Below are 14,597 nucleotides of genomic sequence, written 5' to 3' on the forward strand. Positions count from 1 at the left end.
CGTCTCCTCCCCTCTGCGCACAGCACTTCGCGCAACCTCTGCGCCTGCTCCTGCACCTGCTCCTACGCCTGCTCCTGCTCTGGTGAAATCGCAACCTGCTGCGCGTGTCACACGTTCAGGCCGCCACGTCCACTGGCCGCAAAGGTACGTTCAGGTTCACTACATTGAACGTGTCGCATAAATAGTGGTTATTTTCATGTACATTAATGTATTTTGTACATACATATGTTTCCTTTATATTTTTAATTGTGTATTTTCGCCCCTCGGAGCTTACGCAAGCTCGGGTCTAGTAGGGGGGTTAATGTAGCGACAAATGTTACAGTGCATTCATTTATAATTCACTGGTATACATATTGTGTTTTTAATCCAAAATGGCCGCTTTAGAAGTCATTGAGAGTTCGAGGATTTGGTATTACGCCATGTCCTCAGAACTGGTTTTAACTCGATTTATTATATAACGATGTTTATTCATTAGTATTTTGATCACATGACCAATTAACATAGATGTACGCGTATTTATTCATAAGTATTTAGATCACGTGCCTTATTAACATACATGTGCGCTTGTTTTGAACCAATCGCGCTGTAGTTGATTGGCGCTCTTCTGATTTTCCTGTGCGGGAATGAGTGAGCTGTTTTAATATTGGTATACACACATGCTGTTATTGTGTTGATATTTGTACCTAGAAAATTGTATCCAACGAGGATTGAACTGCTACGTCCCCGGACCATTCCCGGTGGACGTGCTCACCTATTTACATTTTGTACGTTTTGCAAGATATATTTTGACTCTCTCGATGTTCAGCATTGACGACACTTTAATTCACCAGCAGTGAGAATAGAACATTTAATATGATCTAAAGCTTTTCTCACCTGCATTATTGTTTGACAACCTTTTATCATCGACTTCATATGATATATATTGTCTTGACATTTTGATTCTTCAACCTGCATCGCAAGTTGATCTATTGACCTCGACTGCATCATTATTGTATTCGATTGACTGTCTCATCATCATCATCGACATCATCGCCTTCACCAGCGTTGTCTTCATCATCGCTGTCTTCATCATCGTTGTCTTCATCATCGTTGTCTTCATCATCGTTGTCTTCATCATCGTTGTCTTCATCATCATCTGCACCATCATTGTCTTCATCACCGTAGACGTAGTCATCGTCTTCATGCATCATCGTTATCGTTCATCTAGCGTCGATCATCGTCTGCATTTTCTACGCGATCGACAACCAGCTCATCGACCACCGTTTTCGACTAGCTAGTTTCTACATCTATCTAGAACTTGAAGAAGATCTACTCTGAATTCAACTCCAATGACTCACGTAACGTTAATTATATTGTGATTGATGCTTTGCATTGTTTATCATTGTGATGCCTTATTTTGACTGACTGAGTGCCTGTTGTTGAGTGCGTACGCTTACTAACACATATTTTACATGTTTATAATTGCACTAGTTCTAGGCCTGTACCTGGTCTACTGATCTAGATCTGCTATAGTCTAGATCCACCGATATATTGTTGTATTCTCGTATTGTGTATTCCGTACACATACACAAGTAGAGATTTGTTTAGTGGTTTCTTGAACCACAATATTTCGTGCCTATGTAAGTAAATCTAAACGCTGTCTAGCTTAGATTTGAGTAGTATTTGCTTGACTATTAATTATTCATGCAGTGTGAATGATATTTAACTGACTTGTTTTAGTACTGTCTTAAGTTGTACTGAACAGGACTCCTGATATTTCGAGACTTGTATTCAGCGGTAATCATTAATACCATAGTGACTAAGTTGAGTCTCCTTTACATTAATGTGCTGTTGGAAGTTATCTATGTTTGATTATTAATAGTAACTACCAAGGGCCTAGTGATAGTTTAATTGTCTGTCACTGTTGAGATAGACAGAAGAGGTTTCTGATAATTCTGTAATCATTGTATCTTATGTGAAATTATAGAATATAGAACCAGTTTTTAACCATAATCAATTTGTCTGGATGTGATCATTTATTAAGTGTTTTCTTGTCTGGAGGGATACTGCTTTTTAGTAGTTTAATTAAAAAAGGGAATTATGTGGGATTACTAGTTAACACGCAACATAGTCCATACCCCATGTAGTTTACCAAAAATGTAATTCCTTTTTCTTCTACAAGTACAGTCTTATAACTATGAACAACCCCAAATGATTTACTGATTCCATTTGTTTGTAATATAGAGAATAGCCTGTTTTTCTTAAAATTGAAAATGTAATCATGATTTTGAACGTTTGACGTACGTCTTTGGGCACTTGCTCTTAATTAATAGGCGAACTTTATTACGGTGAACAATAAAAACAAAAATATATATATAAATACATAATCAGATACTTGTTTTTCACGGAAGTTGTGTGATACCTGATGGTTATGGAAACTTGATGATAACTTTCAAATCTATGAAGGGGCGATACAAACAGTTTTGACAGCAAAAATATGAGAGCAAATCGAGTTATTTGAAGAAAAAATAATAATTTGGATGGAATTTTTGGCAAAATGTAATTTGCTGTTAGCATTATTTTTGTTTGTCTCTCATCAATTTTAAGGACATGCAAGGCCCCACACAAAAATTGGAAAAAATACATGTTGGTAATGATTTGCGGGGGTAATCTTCAGAAAATCAGGCTTAGCTCTGAATCTTAATTGTTGAAGATAAAATCTTATGCTATACGTAAATTGCTCATGGATTGAGAACTATTGTGTAGTATTTTGTATTCTGTAAGGGTCTCTAGAGAATTCTTTTAGAAATGTTTAGAAATGTCTCTTTCCCTTTCGATCTCTTCCTCTCTCTCTCTCTCTCTCTCTCTCTCTCTCTCTCAGTTTCTCTCTATCTCTCTCTCTCTCTCTTCGTATCTCTCTCACGCTATCTCTCTCTCTCTCCTCTCTCTCTCTCTCTCTCTCTCTCTCTCTTTATTTTACATTGTACTGTTATGATTATACTCTATTATATTTTGCTACATGTGTTTTCCTGAAGACAAAGAAACTTGATACTTGATACTAATTAATTATGAATCGATTGAGCACTGTAAATGATTTGCACAGTAAAACATTTGCAAGCATTTCTACGTCGGTCAGATGTACAGCAATCAATATTTTAGTACTCCCAGTCCCGATTGCGAAATTGCTCACGCGATCACGTTCGTTCTTGGTCAAGCAAGGAGTGGAGACAAATTATCATCATGTCGAGTCCGACGTCGATAAATTTAGACATCTTGACCCAAGGGGGCTTGATTGTCTTTATGGAAGTGTATCTCTATTTCCAAGAACTTTACAGCGTTATGTTAGTGTCGCTACTTTTCGTTTACATGGCATCTGGCTACCGGACAACGAGAACTGGGAATCGAGCCTGCGTGCTGGTGCTAGGAGACATCGGGAGAAGTCCCCGCATGCAGTATCATGCGCTCTCGCTCGCGGGCGAGGAATTCGACGTGGAAATGGTGGGATACGGAGGTAAATGAAAAATGAAATATATTATGAGGTCTAAAACTAATATAAAGTGAATTACGAGATGTGTATCTAACATACAAAGTTGTAAACATAAACACCTATAATTTTGAAGTGTGTTGTCGAAATGCGGTGTCATTTATATGGATCCTTGCTACTAATGTACTATAACTCGGGCTCAAACTTCTAAGGAATAGACTTGGGCTTCAGGGGCTCGTTCCTAGAAACCAACGACAAGACAGTCATAACTTTATCCGCCAACTACGGAGATGTCTCTGATCTTCCTAAACCGTTTCACGAAGAGCTTACTAGCTAGTATCTCGTGAGATCGATATTATCGGCGAGAAGAGGAGCCGAGAATTAGCCTTAGTCGCAATACCACCAGATTATTACAAAATTAATATTAGGGAAAATGCAATTATTTAAATGAATTAGTAATAAAAAAGATTGAAAATGATACCAAGAAATAAGAGATCCAATATACTTCCAAATTTGTGTAGATTAAACAATTGAAGTACTTGTAAAATATAATTGTGAGTTTCTCATTACATGACCAGTGAATCAGTTTTGTTGTTGAGATGGGCACCCCCCGAATATTTTCATTTGATAGTTTATAAAAATACACCCTTATATTATTCTTTGAAAATATTCGATGTAATGAAATTTGTGTTCAATGTTTTTGGCGTCAGCACAATATAAAAATTACAAAACTTCAATATTTCAAAGGTTAAAACATATGTTTAAACCATTCACTTTACATAATTGAAAATAGAATTCATCTCGAAATTAATATGGGTCTGAAAACTAAAGAATACACTTCAAACTATGGCTTGCCTGCCGTGGCAAAATACATATCCCTTCGACGAGTTTACAATGTGGAAATAAAGGCGTATAATCAGTTTATTTAAGTGGAAAAATCCTTAAATACAAACATGGCATATTTTCAGGAGATTATCAAATACAAAAAACGATAATTCACTGTTTAAGTGAATGTGTAGAAAAATCATAGTTGGAGGATTTATTGTCCTTTTTTGCCAGCCATAGTCTACCCAATAAATGACATGTGATGGCGCTGCCCATCGACTAAATAGTTATGACAGAGATATGACGGTGTCAGAGGTGTCATAACTCCTTAGTCAGGATGTTGTCGTTGATCTTGGCAAAGAGGGCTTGGTGAAACACGTAGCGGACAAGTTGCTCACTAACGCTGATTTAGTCAAGAAGTTAGACTTATGACGGTTTGTAGGAACGGGCCCCAGTTCACGAAACCATCATAGGTCTAAGTGCAAGTTCACCGACATCCTATTGAAACGCGTGTTAAATTTTGTTAAATTTAATACACACACTCTAATGGGTTGTTGGAGAACTTGTGCTTATGACGGTTTCGTGAAACGCTGCCTTGGATATTAAACATTTGCTGTACAAGGATATATCAATCATCCCCATACTTACTGATGCTAGCCTGCAGTTCCAAAATTTCTATCAAATGAAAATGGCACCTATTTGAGGTGTACAAAGCAAGATATATATGTTCTGTTCCACCCCCTTTTTTCACCTGTTTCTACTTTTTATTTTCAAACCTAGGCTCCAAACCTCATGAGGATTTACTCAGTAACAAACGAATTACAATGCATGTGATGGCGGATCCACCCTCTTTCAAATGTAAGTATCAATATGAAGAAGATGATGGATTTAATATTTTCATTAAATAACTTGATAATGTATCAAACTCAGAAGTGCTTAACTTCTAAAAGGAAAAAACATTTTGTTTACTTTGATATCACAACAATAATAATTAGTGCATTCGATATGGATTCTTTACCCCATGTAAAAAAACAAATATATTAGCACCCTATGAGGATTATAGAATTAAGTTTAGCTGTGTAGCTATTACCGTTACTGTAAACCCTGTCTATAATGGGCAAGGGAAACTCGGGGGGGGGGGGGGGGGGGGGGGGGGGGGGGCAGGTGCTTTCATCTATCAAAGGGTGTGAGCAAATACTGGTAGTCTCTGTAGACATAAACTGAGCTCTCATCCTTGCCCAACATAATAATAGGTCCATTTATATAGCGCAACTACTTTATTTATAAACATACACTTAATACAAAGTATAATGTTATTACCCCGGCTTAAGCTGAGCAGCCATAATAAGATGCTAAAGCATTGAATAAATTTCTTCCTAACGATTACCCATTTATCCACCTGGGTGGAGAGTGGCAAATTAATGTCTTGCCAAAGGACATTAGTGCCGAGCCAGGACTCGAACAGGGGTAATTCAAGTTGGTTCTGTGAGTTATATGTTTATATTGTGATTTATTCTAGTTTTGCCATCGATTTTGAGATATGGAGTGAAGGTGATCTACCAGTGCTTTCAACTCTGTTGGGTGCTCTTCTTCAAGATGAAGCTGCCTTCACACATATTTGTACAGGTAAGATATCCAAAGTGGTCTGTGCACATAATTCTAAAGCCTTATTAACACTTGGGTTGCATTCTTTGCCTCTCTGCACAGTTGCTCCTTTGCCACACATGCATTTTTAGCATGGATTGCTATGTGCAAAATGACCCATTTCTGGACTTTATCATAGATTAATCTTGCACAGGAAACATAATATTTTCAAGGTTTTGGTATATCTATCCCACAATGAGTACAATATAGCACAGGGATATCATATTGTTGTGGTATATAAAGAGTTTAAAAGAGTCTTAGAAGGAGTGTCATATGACACATGTATGCTTCTGTGACAATTTTCCTTAATAGACTAGTGTTATAAAAACTGTTAGGAAAACAATTTTTAAATTTAAATTTCTAATCATAAATATCTTGAAAATCAGACAGGCGATAGGCTTGTAAAAGTCATGGGGTTTCTGACTGACCTAAAGGTTTATAATTATCATTGCAGCATGAGCTAAATCCAGGATTTTGTTTCAGAATCCTGAGACAAAGTTACCCAATTCCAATTTCAATTGTCTTTTGGCATTGACTTATGCCCATTATAAATGAAATGATTTATTCTCATTATCCCCAGAACCCTCCTGCCATCCCCACCCTAGCTGTTGCCTGGTTTGCATGCAAGGTCTATGGCAGCAAGTTTGTGATAGATATGCACAACTATGGATACACCATACTAGGCATAACACTAGGAAAGACCCACCCCCTTGTCAGGTTTGGTGAAAAGTAAGTACTGGTAATTCTTTTGATCTTAGGCCTCTTGCATATGATTTTGATTTGTGTTATTTATGCCAGCTAAATGCAAGGCATCTCCACATAGTACCACACCACCTTTCTTTTAAATGATTGAAAACAATTCATGGCACAGTATTAACAGTCAAGCCAATATTCTATGCATATTAGACACTGACTAAGCTGATTTTTCAGAAAAAGAGAAAATCTTGCACCTTTGTTCTGTGTCAGAATTTTTTCCCTGCAAGTCTGGCACCGTCCTGTGCTTTTCAATGCCAGGATTACCTTGTTGTGCAATGGAATTGATGCTTCATGTGCAGCCAGAAGCTATACTCCAGCTATTATTAAAACTCATATTCTTTGCTAAAGGGAATAAGTGAAGATGGCATTAGAAAAAAACGAATGCAATCAAAATAGGATCAAGCACATTGCGATTAATGACTACCCGGTAGTGTTTGCTTTAGTGCACAGCTATCAAGTTGTCTACATTGCACTTCCTTATTGTTAAGTAAATCTCAAAGAAATGAGATATAATCACAGTTACTTACATACATGAACAATACCATATCAACTGATTTTCTGAACTCAATCATTCTATTTAATTGTATCCATTTTTTAAAGGAAACTCATAAACGCTATATTTTCATTCGTCAGGTTTGAGCGCTTCTTTGGCCGCCAGGCTGATGGCCATTTCTGTGTGACGGAAGCAATGAAGACGGATCTGATAGATAATTGGCAGATCAAACGTCCGATCACACTGTATGACAGACCAGCAGCAAAGTTCAGAGAGACTCCAATCGAAGACCAGCATGAGGTAATCATGGGAGTTTGAGCTTTATTTCAGTAAAAAATATACACATGAAAAATATATATTTAGTATTTGCAGATCAAGCTTAGGCCAAACAAGACAGTTTCAGAGTCATATGTTAGGGCACCATAAAATGATTTTAAAATGTGATGGGTCCCAGGTAATTTATTGGTAGTAATAAATGTTGACTTGTAACCCACATATTGCCACCCTTTGTGGATGAATCCCTAACATATTTTACTTCAAAGGTACTACGTCTCATTTGCAGGCCAAAAAAATTAAAAGGTTAAATTCCACCGGCATTTGAAAATAAGTACTTATTAATAGAACTTCCCTCTTAACAAAAAGGCTTGAAAATGTCTTTTTGTGGGAAAATAATGACTGTTAGATGCTGAATTGACTTTAGGGATTGCAATCCTTTTAGTAAATAGACTGATTTTCTTACCCTTGTACCAAATGGTGTATGTTTTGTGCTGCACAAAGATTAAATCAGTTTAATTTTGGCCTTTACAAGAAGTGGGTGTTATGTATGTTATTAACAAAGAAAAAATAAGTCAGTCAGTCATTCAATAGTGTCTGACAGTGAAGTCTAGAAGTAAACGGGTCTCCTTGCATAATTTGAATACTAGGACACTGCTAACATTTAAATTTCACAGATACAGTACATGTAGGACATACGTGACATATTCATAATTCCTGCAAAGTTCTACAGAGTTTGATGTCGGCTGCAAATTGGACATAGTTCCTTTAAACATCACCAATGCATTAGTTCTGATGGAAACTGGCACAAGTAATCAGACGTCACCATGTCTCATGTTTCTTCTTCTGTAACATTCTCTCATACTCCCAGTTATTCACAAAGCTTGCTGCAGACTATCCTGAGTTTGCTTCTGAATCTGGACAGAACGGGGAGACAGCCTTCACATCCATGGCGTCTGGTGAAGCGAGGAGGCTTGACAGAAGACCGGCTCTGCTCGTTAGCAGTACCAGCTGGACTGAAGATGAAGATTTTTCCATCCTTCTAAGTGCATTAGAGAGTAAGTGCTGTAGAAGGGGCAGCTTATTAAACACACTGCAGAAAATTAATTTTGGAAAAAATTTTGTGACAAATTGTCAGTGGTGCAGCTTTTTAAGAAGTTAAAAGTCGACCCTCTATAAATTACTGTACTCACTATAATATATTTAAAGCTTTGTAAATGAACCTGTTGCTTGAAAGTTTCTAATAAGTGTTTACAGCAGTTCATAAATTAAATTATTATTTGACCGCAAATGAAATTTCAAAAATTATGAATTGCTTCTGTAAAAATAAATCGGGCTTGTGGTAGTGACGAGACATTTTGACTGATTCAAATGAAACAAAGAATATATAAGGCTACAAATAATTGTTATCTGCTAAAGGAATTTGGTAGAAAATGTGTAAGAGTTGAATAATGAGATTGTATAAATACATCAAGGTGGTTGTCCCGATCCAGTGTGGACTGATTTTCAGTAAGTTTTATTAACTTATTTCTTAATTCGTTTGTCCATACAGTCCAGCTCGTACAATTTGAAATGATTGCAAGCACATTGTTCTGAAAGCTCTCCATTACTAAGACTCAAGATATATATAGCTTTAAGAAATCTTTTTTTAAAAAAAGAAAAAGAAAAATTTAATGTAATCTTGGGCCAGTATTGATTAAAGCCCCACTGCACTAGTTTGGCCAGGATGGATTAGACCTTCCTGCATGGTCACTGACAGGTGGTTATCTCATCAAATCAGCTCTCATTTAACATTAAAAAAGGGTGATCATGGGGGACCAATGGTTACCGATTAGGCATTGTTTGCTAAAAAGAGGGTGCAAGTAGCTATAAGTACATTTTCATCAACAATAACATGAAAATTCTTACTTCTACTTATGTTTCAGAATACGAGGCTGCAAAGACTGAAGGTGTTGCCAACTCCAAATTACCTGCCCTAGTATGTGCTATCACAGGAAAGGGTCCCCAGAAGGACTACTACAAGGGACTGATAGAAAAGAAACAGTTCAAGCATGTCAGGATCTGTACACCCTGGCTAGCTGCTGAGGACTATCCAAAGTTATTAGGTAAGTCTCTCACATTAGGTTCTCAAAGGAACTCATCCCTTTTGATACCATTAAAGTGACTCGATAACTTTGTCTCAGATTCTAAAAAAAATCCTGGATTTAGCTCATGCTGCGATCATAGTTATAAACCTTTAGGTCGTTCAGGAATCCCATGACTTTTACAAGCCTATCGCCCGTTTGATTATCAAGATATTTATGATTGGAAATAGAATTTAATTTTTTGTTTTCTTATAACACTACAGTCTATTGGGGAAAATGTGTATGGTAAAACCGGTCACTCAAAGATTTTAACATTTTTTGAGGCAATTTTTTTAGGGCTTCAATATTACACCATATAACAGACACTGATAACACGTAGGGCCATGCATCTCAGATTTAACTTTGTTAAACAATGCCTTTAAAGTCCTGAGATATCTTGAGCTTGGGGTCATACAGGAGGGAGAGTTGGGGCATGGCAAGATATGTACACCTTGGCTAGCTGCCAAGGACTACCTGAGGTTATGGGGCAAGTCTCTCAGATAGTTTCAGGAGGCACGATGGCCCGTGGTATAGAGCAGTGGTCTCGTAACCGGGAGGTCCCAGCTTCGAACAAAGTCGATGCGCCAGTCCCCTTTGGTCAGTCATTAATCCTCATTACCAAGTCTCTCGGAAAGGACTTAAAGCCGTCGGTCCCCTATTTGCTTACTTACAAGCAAACGGATGACCAATACTCTTTTACGGAATAGGAAGGTTTCAAACTGGAGTTAAAATGAAGATGATACTTGCTGTCAGTATCCATTTGGTTCTCCCATTTGGGTTGACATGGACAAATAAAAAAATAATAATTTGGGGGGAAATGGAAATATGGAAAAAATATCATATTCTTCTCAATAGAAATATTTAGAATGCTACTATAGTTTGATGCACTTATTTATGTTATTGATTATTAATTCATTTAATAGAAACTGAGGTTTGCTTTAAATAAAATTCCTATCAAGTCTAATGAACTTCATTATTGTCCAGTTTGAATACGTAGCTAGCTTTCTATTCAATACTGAAAGTGAAGATCCTTGGAAAATCTTAGACTTCATGGGCTCATTTGAAAGATAAGGGCAGTGTTTCACAAAAACTAAGATTGATTTAAGTTGGACTTAACTATGGCAGGACGTTCATGCCACAGTTTACTATCACCATTTACTGGTATTGGTCTCCAAGGGACGTACAAAACATGGTCATAAATCTATAGAATTTACATTTTTCGATAGTTCATTATTGAAGGGAAAAATAATATCTAAACATAATAATGGTGAGAGCAACTAGTGGCATGAACAGCCGGCCATAGTTTAGTCCAACTTAAAGTTGATTTTAGTCTTTGTGAAACACTCACAAGGACAGATAAAAAAAATATTTTCATTTAGCTTGCTGAAGATGTCACAAAAAAGATTAAAATACATGTCACTCTACCAAACTTACTGATGCTATTCATACATCGGGGGATCCACAAACTACAAGCACTGCTTTTTAGTGGATCCCCGCCCCCCGCCCATTTCCTCAGAAGTTAAGAAATTCTTGTAATAATTTTATTATGTGCAAAGTTTATTTGTATAGTTTCTTGAAAAAATGAATTATGTATGAAATCAAATGTAATATCTTTGTTTACCTTTCTGTTGGAAATGAAATAAATATGAATATGAATATGAATATGAATTGCTAAAAGAGTATTGTTCACACTTGACACAGGTTCTGCAGACCTTGGGGTGTGTTTACACTATTCATCAAGTGGCCTGGACCTACCTATGAAAGTGGTTGATATGTTTGGGTGCGGCCTCCCAGTCTGTGCAATAGACTTCAAGTGGTAAGTTACACATTCCAAATATTTACATAGTGGTCGGTTACAGGTCACAGAGGCATTGATCGTAATTCCAAAGTGCATTTTGTGTTGCAATGTATGTTGTCCTTGGTTGTCCTGGAGGGGGGGGGGGGGATAATTTTCCTAGGGGGTTATTTTTAGGGATGGGGGTAATTTAATTGTCCTATGGAGGTAATTTTCAAGGGGGTTGTCCATGGGGGGGGGGATACTTTTCTGGGAAGGGGGGGGGGGGGTGATTGTCCAGGGGGAAATGGATATTTTATACATTATACATTCCAAATATTTACATAGTGGTTGGTTACAGGTCACAGGAATTGATCGTAATTCTAAAGTACATTTTGTGTTGCAATGCATGGGGACCTATGTTCGATTGAAAAAGAATGAATTTAAAGCTTGTATGACTGAAATCAACCTCACAACACATTACCCAGCTTTCTATGTGTGAGCAATTTAGGACAATGAAGAAATTAAAGAATGAGCAATCCATGCATTGAACCCTTGCAGATGATGAGTCAATTAATCTATGCAAGAGTTTGTTAATTGTTTTTCTTATGGAGTAAAAACTTACTGTTTCTCTTTACAGATTCAAGTAATCCACATATTTTGAATCTAATACATTCTTATTGTTATGTCTCCCTCCGTCTATAACCTATATTTAGCATTGGTGAGCTGGTGAAACATGAAGAGAATGGCCTGATTTTCAAAGATGCAGAAGAACTATCAAGTCAATTACAGGTAAGCAAAAGGAAAACGTAAAGAAGATAATTAAATTGAATTTGATAATATTTTACACAAAAAACAAATTTATTTGCATGATCTTCTAAGTAGAGGTGTTGTGGTTGAGTGGATATGTTGCCGGACTGTCGATCACAAGGTCCGCGGTTCGAGTCCCGCCGCCGCCGCACTAATATCCTTTGACAAGACATTGATCTACATTTGCCACACTCCACCCGGGTGAAGTAAATGGGTACCTGGTAGGAATTTATTCCTTGAAATGCTAGAGCGCCGTATGGCAGCCGTGCTAAAGCCAGGGTAATAATTGGGAGCGCCAGGAGGGTCAAATCTGACTGACATGAGCGCTATACAAGAACCCACTATTATTATTATTATGATTTAATCAGACAGGGATTTGTTTTCACTAAAATTGGTATGATTTTCGCTAGTCTAGAGGCGGAGGTGGGGGCGGAGACATAGGTGTCCTCACATTTACTCTGATGACAGTTACTCTGTATTTTGATTTTCCCCTTAAGACTAAAGGTAAAACAAAGTTGGGGTATGGGGTCATGATTTTGGTTCAAATGAACATATTGGAAGCATATGTGATTTTACAATATTCAATGATCGTTGTCGCGGTTGAAATCGAGTCTAAAGTGATGAAATTATAAATAATAAACTCTGTATGTTGTATAGCTCCCTCTCAAGACTGATATTACTTTAGCTTTAAAACAATGTTTCTTGACTACAATCAACTGATTTGCTTTTCCTGTTTCGAAATTATATATCAGAACTGCATATTCTGAAATCCCATGCTTGTGATTGGGAGATAACTTACTTTATTCTGTGCTACCAGTTGAAGAAGAAAATGTATTTCAATATATAAATTACAACTGGTATATGTAGTTGTGAATTATAAAACTATTGTCAGTGATATTGTCTAAGCTTTTGTAAATTTGTATACCGGTACTTGAATTGATATGCACTTTGTACTGTTTCTGCACGTTGCTGATTGTTGAAGTTATGGGCGTGTCAGCATGCACATGCTTTGGTGCAATAATTCTGATACCCTAATTTCCCATACCGGTATATTGCCTTTATACACCTGCTGTAAACGTACTCATTATGTCTTGCTGTTTGCACTCATTTTACATCTCATGTGTAAATTTACAAAGTGGTAAGTTGCCATAAAACTTCCTGTTGTTTGAAGTTCAATGACATATAAGTGGTTTGTTTCGAATGTGTCACATTCTGATATAGATAATAGTTACTATGTTGACTTACTCTTATTTTTGAGGGAAATCAAACATACTTGTACTGCATTTGTAGAGCCATTTTTCCATCATTATTGACCTTTGAAATGTGATTCTTCATGTAGTTTGGGCAATGCATTCCAATATCTCCCTCAAGGCTAGTAAATGAATAGTACATGTATGTGGACACTAACATATCCCCTTTCTTTCACGTTACACTTCTTTTTTCTGTCAAGAAATGAGCCTATTATTTTGGCCATCTATGATATTAATTTTTGTATCGATTCCCCTTTCAGTAGTTGACAGCAGAAACCAAATTCTATCAACTTCCATCACCATTAGTGATGCCTTTCACAATGAACCATAACTAAAGTTCACTGCATGTATAAACCAATTCTATTTTACAGGCTTTCTAAGTTTCGAAATGTGTCTAACTGATACTGCTCCAATTGAATTGTTTATGTTTATCCTAGGATCTGCTGTCTAGTTTCCCATCCAAGCAAGGCAAGCTGAAGGTCTTCCGAGAGAACCTCAGGACATTTCAGGACCTAAGATGGGAGGAGAGCTGGAAGAGAACAGTCAGACCAACTCTCTACACTTAAGACCAAAGACCTGGGGGGTGTTTCACAAAGATCTTAAGTTGAACTTATCTCTAAGTTGGACTTAAAAATTATGGAAAGCAGCTATGAAAATATTTAGCAAAAGTTATTTTAAAAGGCAAAAAATGTTAATTCAAATCATTCATATTTTCTATTATCAAGGAGATTTCATGTGCTTGATGTGGAATTTATTTTAAAAGTCTAAAATACTTGCTTTTTCGCTTTTGAATATATCTTATTTTAAGGCTACAAATGGCTCTCCATAATTTTTAAGTCCAACTTAGAGTTAAGTTCGACTTAGGATCTTTGAGAAACAACCCCTGGACTTTAATCATTCCATTCCTATATATCGCTTGAAGGGGCAGGAGAGCTTATCCAGACATGTGAGGCACTTTAATTATGTTATTTATATATATCCCATCGCCTGGCAAAATGTAGTGAGATTAAACAAATACTATTTTGTTGTAGTAAAACTTCAATTTTTGTATGGTGCTTGGGCAAAAAGTGAGGATAAGTGATACTATGTAGCAATAGACTTGGGATTTTGTAGCACAGTCAGCTTTAGTTCATGGCCAGTATCCTATTGTAATGACCAACCTTACTGCGGTCTAAGTTTCCATTTG

At 36.9% G+C, this 14,597-nt stretch overlaps 1 protein-coding gene across 1 annotated transcript; it reads left to right on the top strand.

Moving 5' to 3' along the window:
• Positions 1-3,132: 3,132 nt before the first annotated feature.
• LOC587377 (chitobiosyldiphosphodolichol beta-mannosyltransferase) lies at positions 3,133-13,980 on the top strand. Its single transcript, XM_030984460.1, has 10 exons — positions 3,133-3,490; positions 5,069-5,146; positions 5,808-5,914; positions 6,513-6,661; positions 7,322-7,481; positions 8,326-8,512; positions 9,380-9,559; positions 11,279-11,393; positions 12,068-12,143; positions 13,849-13,980. The coding sequence occupies exons 1-10, from the start codon at positions 3,220-3,222 to the stop codon at positions 13,975-13,977; spliced, it is 1,452 nt and encodes a 483-aa protein (XP_030840320.1). The 5' UTR covers positions 3,133-3,219; the 3' UTR covers positions 13,978-13,980.
• Positions 13,981-14,597: the final 617 nt, after the last annotated feature.

Source organism: Strongylocentrotus purpuratus, unplaced genomic scaffold, assembly GCF_000002235.5.
Source record: "Strongylocentrotus purpuratus isolate Spur 01 unplaced genomic scaffold, Spur_5.0 spur5_scaffold_14, whole genome shotgun sequence".
NCBI classification, from domain to species: domain Eukaryota; kingdom Metazoa; phylum Echinodermata; class Echinoidea; order Camarodonta; family Strongylocentrotidae; genus Strongylocentrotus; species Strongylocentrotus purpuratus.

Coding starts and splice junctions, on each gene's coding strand:
- LOC587377 (XM_030984460.1), top strand. CDS start 3,220: ATGTCGAGTCCGACGTCGATAAATTTAGACATCTTGACCCAAGGGGGC. Junction 5,147..5,807: donor GGATCCACCCTCTTTCAAAT/GTAAGTATCAAT, acceptor GATTTATTCTAG/TTTTGCCATCGATTTTGAGA. Junction 11,394..12,067: donor TGTGCAATAGACTTCAAGTG/GTAAGTTACACA, acceptor ACCTATATTTAG/CATTGGTGAGCTGGTGAAAC.